Below are 12,677 nucleotides of genomic sequence, written 5' to 3'. Positions count from 1 at the left end.
CGACACTCACTCACTCGCGACGCTCGCTTTCGACACTCACTCGCTTGCGACACTCACTCACTCGCGACGCTCACTCACTCACTCGCGACGCTCGCTTTCGACACTCACTCGCTTGCGACACTCACTCACGACACTCACTCACTCACGACACTCACTCACTCGCTTTCGACACTCACTCACTAGCGACACTCACTCACTCGCGAGCGACACTCACTCACTCGCGACACTCACTCACTCACGACACTCGCTCGCTCGCTCGCCAGCAGCCCGTGAAGGCGTTGCGCCGCCGCCGCCGCGCTGTGTTTGTGTGCCAGGCCCGGCACGCTGCACGACTTCCACAGCCAGGAGGTGGCCGATCAGCTGACCCTGCTGGACGCACAGCTGTTCTACAAGATCGAGGTGAGTGCACCACACCATACACACCACACACACCATACACACCATACACACCACACCATACACACCACACACACCATACACACCATACACACCACACACACCATACACACCACACACACCATACACACCATACACACCATACACACCACACCATACACACCACACACACCATACACACCATACACACCACACACACCATACACACCACACACACCATACACACCATACACACCATACACACCATACACACCACACCATACACACCATACACACCACACACACCATACACACCATACACACCACACACACCATACACACCATACACACCACACACACCATACACACCATACACACCACACACACCATACACACCATACACACCATACACACCATACACACCGCACCATACACACCATACACACCACACCATACACACCACACCATACACACCATACACACCATACACACCATACACACCATACACACCGCACCATACACACCATACACACAACACCATACACACCACACACACCATACACACCACACCATACACACCATACACTCATACACCCCGCACCATACACACCACACACACCATACACACCATACACACCATACACACCATACACCATACACACCATACACACCATACACACCACACCATACACACCACACACACCATACACACCATACACATCACACCATACACACCATACACACCATACACACCATACACCATACACACCATACACACCACACCATACACACCACACACACCATACACACCACACCATACACACCATACACACCATACACACCACACACACCATACACACCATACACACCATACACACCACACCATACACACCATACACACCACACACTCCATACACACCACACACACCATACACACCACACACTCCATACACACCATACACACCACACACACCATACACACCACACACACCATACACACCATACACACCATACACACCATACACACCGCACCATACACACCATACACACCACACCATACACACCACACCATACACAACATACACACCATACACACCATACACGCCGCACCATACACACCATACACACCACACCATACACACCACACCATACACAACATACACACCATACCATACACACCACAACATACACACCATACACGCCGCACCATACACACCATACACACCATACACACCATACACCCCGCACCATACACACCATACCATACAAACCATACACCCATACACCCCGCACCATACACACCATACACACCATACACACCATACACACCACACCATACACACCATACACACCATACACACCACACCATACACACCATACACACCATACACACCATACACACCACAACATACACACCATACACACCATACACACCACACCATACACACCATACACACCATACACACCACAACATACACAACATACACACCATACACACCACACACACCACACACACCATACCATACACACCATACCATACACACCATACACACCATACACACCACACCACACACACCACACACACCATACACACCACACACACCACACACACCACACACGCCATACACCCCACACACACCACACACGCCATACACCCCACACACACCACACACACCACACACGCCATACACGCCATACACACCACAACATACACACCACACACACCACAACATACACACCACAACATACACACCACACACACCACAACATACACACCACACACACCACAACATACACACCACACCGTACACACCATACACACCACGCCGTACACACCACACCGTACACACCACACCATACACCCCATCCACACCGGACACACCACACACACCACACCATACACACCATACACTACACACCACATACACCACGCCACACACACCACACCATACACACCACACACACCACGCCATACACCCCACACACACCATGCCATGCACACCATGCCATACACATCACACCATACACATTACACCATACACACCATATACACCACACCATACACACCACACCACACACACCACACCATTCACACACCACACCATACACACCACACACACCACACCATACACACCATACACCCCACCCCAATCACAACACACCGTACACACCGCACCATACACACCACACACACCACACCATACACACCACACACGCCACACACATCACACCACACACACCATACACACCATACACACCACGCCATACACCCCATCCACACCACACACACCACACCACACACACCATACACCACACACCACACACCACACACACCACACCGTACACCCACACACACCACACACACACCACACCGTACACACCGCACCACACACACCACCCCCCACACACCACACCACACACACCACACCACACCGTACACACCGCACCACACACACCACACCGTATACACCACACCACACACACCACGCTGCGCTACCATACGCACCGCCACTTGCACCGCCCGCGCGGTGTTCCAACCCGTCCTGGGCCTCCCCTAGGTCGGCTCGGCCTCAAACGAGTACCCGGCGCGGCGCGTAGCAAACGCCGCCGCCGGCGGCACTTGCCCCGACGGCCTGCCGAGGCTACCCTGGCGGCGTGGGGCGCCTTTGTCTTTGTGGCGTTTGCAGATCGCGGAGGTCCTGCTGTGGGCCAAGGAGCAGAACGAGGAGCGGAGCCCCAACCTGACGCTCTTCACGGAGCACTTCAACAACATGTCCTACTGGTGAGGGGGGGGGGGTGAGCGGGGGGGTGAGCGGGGGGTGAGCGGGGGGGTGAGCGGGGGTGAGCGGGGGGGTGAGCGGGGGGGTGAGCGGGGGGGTGAGCGGGGGGTGAGCGGGGGGTGAGCGGGGGGGTGAGCGGGGGGGGTGAGCGGGGGGGTGAGCGGGGGGTGAGCGGGGGGTGAGCGGGGGGTGAGCGGGGGTGGTGAGCGGGGGGGTGAGCGGGGGGTGAGCGGAGCCCCAACCTGACGCTCTTCACGGAGCACTTCAACAACATGTCCTACTGGTGAGGGGCGGGGGTGAGGGGGGGGAGGGGTGAGGGGTGAGGGAGGGCGAGGGGGGGGGGTGAGGGAGGGGGGGGTGAGGGTGGCGCGTGTCGCACAGCACTTGCCCCGAGAGCGTGCCGAGGCTACCTGGGGGCTCTGTGTCTCTGCAGGGTGCGCTCCATCATCATCCAGCAGGAGAAGGCGCAGGAGCGCGAGAAGCTGCTGCTCAAGTTCATCAAGATCATGAAGGTGGGAGCCCCCTCCACCTCGCCAGCCCCCCTCCCTCACCCCCCTCCCCCCCCTCGCCCCCTCTCGTACCTCCCCCCCCCTCACCCCCCCCCCCTCACCCCCCCCTCACCCCCCTCACCCCCCCCCACGCCCCCCCTCCCCCACGCCCCCTCCCCTCCCCCTCACCCCCCTCCCCCTCACCCCCCTCCCCCTCCCCCCACGCCCCCTCCCCCCTCACCCCTCACCCCCTTCCCTCACCCCCTCTCGTACCTCCCCCCCCCTCACCCCCCTCCCCCCTCACCCCCTCACCCCCCTTCCCTCACCCCCCTCTCGTACCTCCCCCCCCCTCACCCCCTCCCCCTCTCACCCCCCTCACCCCCTTCCCTCACCCCCTCTCGTACCTCCCCCCCCTCACCCTCACCCCCTCACCCTCACTCCCTCTCTCTCACCCCCTCACCCCCCATCCCCCCACGCCCCCTCCCCCCCATGCCCCCTCCCCCACCCCACGCGTTGTCTGTGTGTGTGTGTTGTGCGTGTGTGTTGTGCGTGTGTGTGTTAGTGCGTGTGTGTGTTAGTGCGTGTGCGTGTGTGTGTGTTAGTGCTTGTGTGTAGTGCGTGTGTGTGTGTTAGTGTGTGTGTGTTGTGCGTGTGTGTGTTAGTGCGTGTGTGTTGTGCGTGTGTGTGTGTTAGTGCGTGTGTGTTGTGCGTGTGTGTGTGTTAGTGCGTGTGTGTTGTGCGTGTGCGTGTGTGTGTTAGTGCGTGTGTGTAGTGCGTGTGTGTGTGTTAGTGCGTGTGTGTTGTGCGTGTGTGTGTGTGTTAGTGCGTGTGTGTAGTGCGTGTGTGTGTGTAGTGCGTGTGTGTAGTGCGTGTGTGTGTGTTAGTGCGTGTGTGTTGTGCGTGTGTGTGTGTGTGTTGTGCGTGTGTGTGTGTGTGTTAGTGCGTTGTGTGTTGTGCGTGTGTGTGTGTGTGTTGTGCGTGTGTGTGTGTTAGTGCGTGTGTGTTGTGCGTGTGTGTAGTGCGTGTGTGTGTGTTAGTGCGTGTGTGTGTGTTAGTGTGTGTGTGTTAGTGCGTGTGTGTGTTAGTGCGTGTATGTAGTGCGTGTGTGTGTGTTAGTGCGTGTGTGTTGTGCGTGTGTGTGTTAGTGCGTGTGTGTTGTGCGTGTGTGTGTGTGTGTTAGTGCGTGTGTGTTAGTGCGTGTGTGTGTTGTGCGTGTGTGTAGTGCGTGTGTGTGTGTGTTAGTGCGTGTGTGTGTGTTAGTGTGTGTGTGTTAGTGCGTGTGTGTGTTAGTGCGTGTATGTAGTGCGTGTGTGTGTGTTAGTGCGTGTGTGTGTGTTAGTGCGTGTGTGTTGTGCGTGTGCGTGTGTGTGTTAGTGCGTGTGTAGTGCGTGTGTGTTAGTGTGTGTGTGTGTAGTGCGTGTGTGTGTGTTAGTGCGTGTGTGTTGTGCGTGTGTGTGTTAGTGCGTGTATGTAGTGCGTGTTAGTGCGTGTGTGTTAGTGCGTGTGTGTTGTGCGTGTGTGTTAGTGCGTGTGTGTTGTGCGTGTGTGTGTGTTAGTGCGTGTGTGTTGTGCGTGTTAGTGCGTGTGTGTTAGTGCGTGTGTGTTGTGCGTGTGTGTTAGTGCGTGTGTGTAGTGCGTGTGTGTGTGTTAGTGCGTGTGTGTAGTGCGTGTGTGTGTGTTAGTGCGTGTGTGTTGTGCTGTGTGTGTGTGTTAGTGCGTGTGTGTTGTGCGTGTTGCGTGGTGTGTGTTAGTGCGTGTGTGTGTGTGTTAGTGCGTGTGTGTTGTGCGTGTGTGTGTGTGTTAGTGGCGTGTGTGTTGTGCGTGTGCTGTGTGTGTTAGTGCGTGTGTAGTGCGTGTGTGTGTGTTAGTGCGTGTGTGTTGTGCGTGTGTGTGTTAGTGCGTGTGTGTTGTGCGTGTGCGTGTGTGTGTTAGTGCGTGTGTAGTGCGTGTGTGTGTGTTAGTGCGTGTGTGTTGTGCGTGTGTGTGTTAGTGCGTGTGTGTTGTGCGTGTGTGTGTGTGTGTTAGTGCGTGTGTGTTGTGCGTGTGCGTGTGTGTTAGTGCGTGTGTAGTGCGTGTGTGTGTGTTAGTGCGTGTGTGTGTTGTGCGTGTGTGTGTTAGTGCGTGTGTGTTGTGCGTGTGCGTGTGTGTGTTAGTGCGTGTGTAGTGCGTGTGTGTGTGTTAGTGCGTGTGTGTTGTGCGTGTGTGTGTGTTAGTGCGTGTGTGTTGTGCGGTGTGGTGTGTGTGTTAGTGCGTGTGTGTTGTGCGTGTGTGTGTGTGTTAGTGCGTGTGTGTTGTGCGTGTGTGTGTGTGTGTTAGTGCGTGTGTGTTGTGCGTGTGTGTGTGTTAGTGCGTGTGTGTTGTGCGTGTGCGTGTGTGTGTTAGTGCGTGTGTTAGTGCGTGTGTGTGTGTTAGTGCGTGTGTGTTGTGCGTGTGTGTGTGTGTTAGTGCGTGTGTGTTGTGCGTGCGTGTGTGTGTGTTAGTGCGTGTGTGTTGTGCGTGTGTGTGTTAGTGCGTGTGTGTTGTGCGTGTGCGTGTGTGTGTTAGTGCGTGTGTGTAGTGCGTGTGTGTGTGTTAGTGCGTGTGTGTTGTGCGTGTGTGTGTGTGTGTTGTGCGTGTGTGTGTTGTTAGTGCGTGTGTGTTGTGCGTGTGTGTAGTGCGTGTGTGTGTGTTAGTGCGTGTGTGTTGTGTGCGTGTGTGTGTTAGTGTCGTGTGTGTAGTGCGTGTGTGTGTGTTAGTGCGTGTGTGTTGTGCGTGTGTGTGTTAGTGCGTGTGTGTTGTGCGTGTGTGTGTGTTAGTGCGTGTGTGTTGTGCGTGTGCGTGTGTGTGTTGTGCGTGTGTAGTGCGTGTGTGTGTGTGTTAGTGCGTGTGTGTTGTGCGTGTGTGCGTGTGTGTGTTAGTGCGTGTGTGTTGTGCGTGTGTGTGTGTGTGTTAGTGCGTGTGTGTTGTGCGTGTGTGTGTTAGTGCGTGTGTGTGTAGTGCGTGTGTGGTGTGTGTGTTAGTGCGTGTGTGTTGTGCGTGTGTGTGTTAGTGCGTGTGTGTAGTGCGTGTGTGTGTGTTAGTGCGTGTGTGTGTTGTGCGTGTGTGTGTGTGTTAGTGCGTGTGTGTTGTGCGTGTGTGTGTTAGTGCGTGTGTGTTGTGGTGCTGTGTGTGTTAGTGCGTGTGTGTTGTGCGTTGTGCGTGTGTGTGTTAGTGCGTGTGTTAGTGCGTGTGTGTGTGTGTTAGTGCGTGTGTGTTGTGCGTGTGTGTGTGTTAGTGCGTGTGTGTTGTGCGTGTGCGTGTGTGTGTTAGTGCGTGTGTAGTGCGTGTGTGTATGTTAGTGCGTGTGTGTTGTGCGTGTGTGTGTTAGTGCGTGTGTGTGTTGTGCGTGTGCGTGTGTGTGTTAGTGCGTGTGTGTAGTGCGTGTGTGTGTGTGTTAGTGCGTGTGTGTAGTGCGTGTGTGTGTGTTAGTGCGTTGTGTGTTGTGCGTGTGTGTGGTTAGTGCGTGTGTGTTGTGCGTGTGCGTGTGTGTGTGTTAGTGTGCTGTGTGTGTGTGTTAGTGCGTGTGTGTTGTGCGTGTGTGTGTGTTAGTGCGTGTGTGTTGTGCGTGTGCGTGTGTGTGTTAGTGCGTGTGTGTCGTGCGTGTGTGTGTGTGTTAGTGCGTGTGTGTTGTGAGTGTGTGTGTGTGAGTGTTAGTGCGTGTGTGTAGTGCGTGTGTGTGTGTGTGTTAGTGCGTGTGTGTAGTGCGTGTGTGTGTGTTAGTGCGTGTGTGTGTGTTAGTGCATGTGTGTTTGTGTCGTGTGTGTTAGTGCGTGTGTGTTGTGCGTGTGTGTGTTAGTGCGCTCACACCCGCGTGTTAGCCTGGCGCATGCCTGCCGCGTGATGCGTGGGGTTATAGTGACGGTGCCACCCCCCCGTGCGCCCCCCGTGCCCCCACCCCCGTGCCCCCCCCCCGTGCCCCCCCCCCCCCCCGTGCCCCCCCCCCCCCCGTGCCCCCCCAGCACCTGCGCAAGCTGAACAACTTCAACTCGTACCTGGCCATCCTGTCCGCTCTCGACTCGGCTCCCCACCGGCGTCTCGAGTGGCAGAAGACGGAGGTGGGGAGCGGTCCCTCGCTCACACTCGCTCTCACCACGTCGCTCGCGCTCACCACTTCGCTCACTCACCCTCGCTCACACTCGCTCACTCACCGCTCTCACGCTCGCTCGCTTCACCACTCGCTCACCACGCCTCGCTCGTCACCCCTCGCTCACACGCTGCTCGCTTCACGCACTCGCTCGCACACTCGCTCGCTCACTCACTCGCTCGCTCACCACTGCTCACCGCTCGCTCACTCGCTCACCACTCGCTCACCACACCGCTCGCTCACCACCCTCGCTCACACTATCTCGACACCACTCGCTCACCACTAGCTCTCGCTCACCACCTTCGCTCACCACTCGTCGCTCACACCACTCGCTCACTCACTCGCTCACCACTCGCTCACTGCTCGCTCACCACCTCGCTCACCCCTCGCTCGCTCACATACCCTCGCTCACACCCTCGCTCGCTCACCCCCTTCGCTCACCACTCGCTCACTTCGCTCACACCTCGCTCACCTACCTCCTTCGCTCACCACTCGCTCACCACTCGCTCGCTCACTCCCTCACGCTCACCCCTCGCTCACCACTCGCCTCACGCCTCACTACCTCGCTCACCCCTCGCTCACCGCTCGCTCGCTCACCCCTCGCTCACCCGCCCTTGCTCACTCGCCCGCCACCCCTCGCTCCACCCCCCACTCACCCAGCCCACCCCTCACCCACCACCGCTCACCCCCGCCCACCGAGGTGAGGATTACGCTCACTCACGTGTGTGTGTGTACGTGTGCGTACGTGTGTGTGTCTGTGCGTGTGTGTACGTGTGTACGTGTGTGTGTGTGTTCGTGTGTACGTGTATGTACGTGTGTGTGTCTGTGCTGTGCGTGTGTGTGTATGTGCGTGTACGTGTGTACGTGTGTGTGTGTGTTCGTGTGTGTACGTGCGTGTACGTGTGTGTGTACGTGTGTGTGTCTGCGTGCGTGTGTGTGTATGTGTGTTTGTGTACGTGTGTGTTGTGTATGTGTACGTGTGTGTACGTGTGTGTGTGTATGTGTACGTGTGTGTACGTGTGTGTGTGTATGTGTACGTGTGTGTACGTGTACGTGCGTATACGTGTGTGTACGTGCGTATACGTGTGTGTACGTGTGTATGTGTGTGTGTACGTGTGTGTGTCTGTGCGTGTACGTGTGTGTACGTGTGTGTGTGTACGTGTACGTGCGTGTACGTGTGTGTGTGTGTACGTGTGTGTGTGTACGTGTACGTGCGTGTACGTGTGTGTGTGTGTACGTGTGTGTGTCTGTATGTGTGTGTACGTGCGTGTACGTGTGTGTGTGTGTGTGTTCGTATGTATGTGTGTGTGTCTCTGTGTGTGTGTACGTGTGTGTACGTACGTGTACGTGTGTGTGTGTACGTGTGTGTGTGTTCGTGTGTACGTGCGTGTACGTGTGTGTGTGTCTGTGTGTGTGTGCGTGTACGTGTGTGTTCACGTGTGTGTGTCTGTACGTGTGTGTACGTGTGTGTGTGTTCGTGTGTACGTGCGTGTACGTGTGTGTGTACGTGTGTGTGTGTGCAGGGGCCTGGCTGAGTACTGCAACGCTCATCAGCGACAGCTCCTCCTCGTTCCGCGCGTATCGAGCGGGCGCTCGCAGAGCCGAACCGCCCTGCATCCCCTACCTGTGAGTGCCCTGCATCTACACCATCACCACCAACACCACCACACCATCATCAACATCACCAGTGGGTGAGAGGGTGAGTGAGAGGTGTGAGTGAGTGAGAGGGTGAGTGAGAGGTGTGAGTGAGAGGGTGAGAGCGAGAGGGTGAGCGAGAGGGTGAGTGAGAGGGTGAGTGAGAGTGTGGGTGAGTGAGAGGGTGAGTGAGTGAGTGAGAGGGTGAGCAAGAGGGTGAGTGAGTGCTCACCCTCTCACTAGCGCAGCGGGGAGCGCTACGCTGCGCTTACGCTGCGCTGCAGTCGAACCTGGCGACCAGGGTTCGATTCTCGCTCACGGCCAACACCGGTGGCGATTATCTGAACCGGTCCTGGGCCTCCCCTAGGTAGACTCAGCCTCAAATGAGTACCTGGTGTAGCGATGTGTAGTGAACATCGCTACACCTGGGAGAGACAAAGGCGGCCGGGCGTGGTGCTGGCCACCCCCCACCCCCCTTCGTTGCGCCGTGTCGGCCTTCATAGGTGCTGCTACTCGCTAACAGCACTTGCCCCTACGGTCTGTTAAGGCTACACGGGGGACCTTTGTCTTTGTTTGTCGGTGGCGGTGCAGGGGCCTGATCCTGCAGGACCTCACCTTCGTGCACCTGGGCAACCCGGACTTCCTGGACGGACGTGTCAACTTCTCCAAGCGCTGGCAGCAGTTCAACCTCCTGGACAGCATGCGGCGCTTTAAGCAGTGGTGAGCCACCACCATCACCACCCACCGCCACCTCTCTGCCACCACCACCCGCCACCTCTCTGCCACCCACCATCGCCACCACCCACCGCCGCCACCGTTACCACCACCACTGTTACCACCGCCACTACCACAACCACTGTCATCTCCACCGCCACCCGGCACCTGCCATCTCCACCAATGCTACTGCCACCACCACCAACTGCTGCCGCCACCACCACCACCGCCACAACCAACGCCACCACCTCCGCCATCTCCACCACCTCCGCCGCTGCCACCGCCGCCACCTCCACCTCCGCCACCACCGCCGCCCACCGCAGCCACCTCCACCCCGGTGAGAGTGGGGGCGGCGAGGACGTTGTTGCGTTGTTGCGTTGTTGACGATGTCTGTCCCCCCCCCCCGCCCGCCCCCCCCCCCCCCCTTAGCCAGTACGAGTTGAAGCGTAACGACGAGATCATCGCGTTCTTCAACGACTTTGGGGACCCACCTGGCCGAGGAGGCCCTGTGGGAGATGTCCCTGAAGATCAAGCCCCGGAACCTGACGCGGCGCCGCACGGAGCGCGACGACAAGGGGTGGGGCCTAGCGGGCCTCCTCAAGGCCTCACAGCCTCACCCACCTCCTCCTCAAGGCCTCCTCAAGGCCTCGGCCTCCGCAAGGCCTCACCCTCCCCCCTCCTCAAGGCCTCACCCCTCCTCCTCCGCAAGGCCTCACCCCACCTCCTCCTCAAGGCCTCACAGCCACCTCCTCCTCAAGGCCTCGGCCTCCGCAAGGCCTCACCCTTCCCCTCCTCAAGGCCTCACCCTCCTCCTCCGCAAGGCCTCACCCACCCTCCTCCACAAGGCCTCACCCACCTTCTCCACAAGGCCTCACCCACCTCCTGCTCAAGGCCTCTTCAAGGCCTCGGCCTCCGCAAGGCCTTACCCCTTCCCCTCCTCAAGGCCTCCGCAAGGCCTCACCCCTCCCCCCTCCGCAAGGCCTCCGCAAGGCTTCACCCCTCCCCCTCCTCAAGGCCTCACCCTCCTCCTCCTCAAGGCCTCACCCACCTCCTCCGCAAGGCCTCACCGACCTCCTCCTCCTCCTTCACAAGGCCTCACCCATCTCCTCCTCAAGGCCTCACCCACCTCCTCCTCAAGGCCTCACCCACCACCTCAAGACCTGCTCAAGGCCTCGGCCTCCGCAAGGCCTCACCCACACCTCCTCCTCAAAGCCTCACCCACCTCCTCCTCAAGGCCTCACCCACCTCCTCCGCAAGGCCTCACCCACCTCCTCCTCAAGGTGTCCTCAAGGCCTCGGCCTCGTCAAGGCCTCACCCTCCCCCTCCTCAAGGCCTTCACAAGGCCTCACCCCACCTCCTCCGCAAGGCCTCACCCCACCTCCTCCTCAAGGTGTCCTCAAGGCCTCGGCCCTCCGCAAGGCCTCACCCACCTCCTCCTCAAGGTGTCCTCAAGGCCTTGGCCCTCCGCAAGGCCTCACCCTCCCCCCTCCTCAAGGCCTTCACAAGGCTTCACCCACCTCCTCCGCAAGACTTCACCCCACCTCCTCAAGGCCTTCACAAGGCCTCACCCACCTCCTCCGCAAGACTTCACCCACCTCCTCAAGGCCTCTTCAAGGCCTCGGCCTCCGCAAGGCCTCCTCCTCACCCCATCTCGTCATAATCACATCCACCTCACACAGTGGTGAGGGGTACACAGTTTGTGAGGGTGACAGTGGTGAGAGTGACGGTGGTGGTGGTGACGGTGGTGAGGGTGACGGTGGTGAGGGTGACGGTGGTGAGGGTGACGGTGGTGAGGAGTGGACACGTTGGTGAGGGCCGCTGGTGAGCGGTGAGGAGCAAACGGACACTCGGAATATTTTAGTTTGTTTATTTATTATCCCGCGGGAGGAATCTGAGGAGCCGTGAAGCTCTTTTTGGTTTTCATGTTTTTATTTCACAGACGGCTCCCAGCCGTAGACTCCACGAACAAAGGCGGCCGCAGGGGGCACTGAGCGAGCCGAGAGAACAAACGCGGCTCTCCGCGGTGAGGCCTAAAAAAACCGTGGTGAGGCCTAAAAAAACCGTGGTGAGGCCTAAAAAAAACCGCGGTGAGGCCTAAAAAAAACCGTGGTGAGGCCTAAAAAAAACCGTGGTGAGGCCTAAAAAAACCGTTGGTGAGTCCCTAAAAAAACCCGTTGGTGAGGCCTAAAAAACCCGTTGGTGAGGCCTAAAAAAACCGTTGGTGAGGCCTAAAAAAACCCGTTGGTGAGGCCTAAAAAACCCGTTGGTGAGGCCTAAAAAAAACCGTTGGTGAGGCCTAAAAAAAACCCGTTGGTGAGGCCTAAAAAAAACCGTTGGTGAGGCCTAAAAAAAACCGTTGGTGAGGCCTAAAAAAAACCCGTTGGTGAGGCCTAAAAAAACCCGTTGGTGAGGCCTAAAAAAAAACCGTTGGTGAGGCCCTAAAAAAAAACCCGTTGGTGAGGCCTAAAAAAAACCCGTTGGTGAGGCCTAAAAAAAACCGTTGGTGAGGGCCTAAAAAAAAACCCGTTGGTGAGGGCCTAAAAAAAACCCGTTGGTGAGGCCTAAAAAAAAAACCGTTGGTGA

General features: G+C 57.6%; 1 protein-coding gene and 1 long non-coding RNA gene across 3 annotated transcripts; both read left to right on the top strand.

Annotated features, from left to right (window-relative positions):
• Positions 1-294: 294 nt before the first annotated feature.
• LOC144955514 (uncharacterized) lies at positions 295-7,710 on the top strand. 2 transcript variants are annotated; one of them, XR_013641701.1, is made up of 4 exons: positions 295-399; positions 3,063-3,157; positions 3,589-3,667; positions 7,621-7,710. It is a non-coding gene; the product is annotated as an uncharacterized LOC144955514 (long non-coding RNA). The 2 variants fall into 2 exon arrangements; XR_013641700.1 differs by lacking the exons at positions 295-399; positions 3,063-3,157 and adding an exon at positions 3,383-3,438.
• A 1,629-nt stretch (positions 7,711-9,339) lies between these two features.
• Positions 9,340-12,511, top strand: LOC144955515 (uncharacterized). Its single transcript, XM_078885709.1, has 4 exons — positions 9,340-9,371; positions 9,972-10,100; positions 10,524-11,396; positions 11,508-12,511. Exons 2-4 carry the CDS (start codon positions 10,081-10,083, stop codon positions 11,752-11,754), a joined length of 1,140 nt encoding a protein of 379 aa, XP_078741835.1. The 5' UTR covers positions 9,340-9,371; positions 9,972-10,080; the 3' UTR covers positions 11,755-12,511.
• Positions 12,512-12,677: the final 166 nt, after the last annotated feature.

Source organism: Lampetra fluviatilis, unplaced genomic scaffold, assembly GCF_964198595.1.
Source record: "Lampetra fluviatilis unplaced genomic scaffold, kcLamFluv1.1 SCAFFOLD_1072, whole genome shotgun sequence".
Classification (NCBI taxonomy): Eukaryota; Metazoa; Chordata; class Hyperoartia; order Petromyzontiformes; family Petromyzontidae; genus Lampetra; species Lampetra fluviatilis.
The sequence above is the reverse complement of the archived record's forward strand: the minus strand, read 5'-3'. Positions and strand labels throughout refer to the sequence as shown.

Excerpts from the sequence above, each read along its gene's own strand:
- LOC144955515 (XM_078885709.1), top strand. The coding sequence starts at position 10,081 with ATGCGGCGCTTTAAGCAGTG. Across the intron at positions 10,101-10,523 it reads ATGCGGCGCTTTAAGCAGTG|CCAGTACGAGTTGAAGCGTA; the intron begins GTGAGCCACCAC and ends CCCCCCCCTTAG. Across the intron at positions 11,397-11,507 it reads GTCCTCAAGGCCTCGGCCTC|CGCAAGGCCTCACCCACCTC; the intron begins GTCAAGGCCTCA and ends GCCTCGGCCCTC.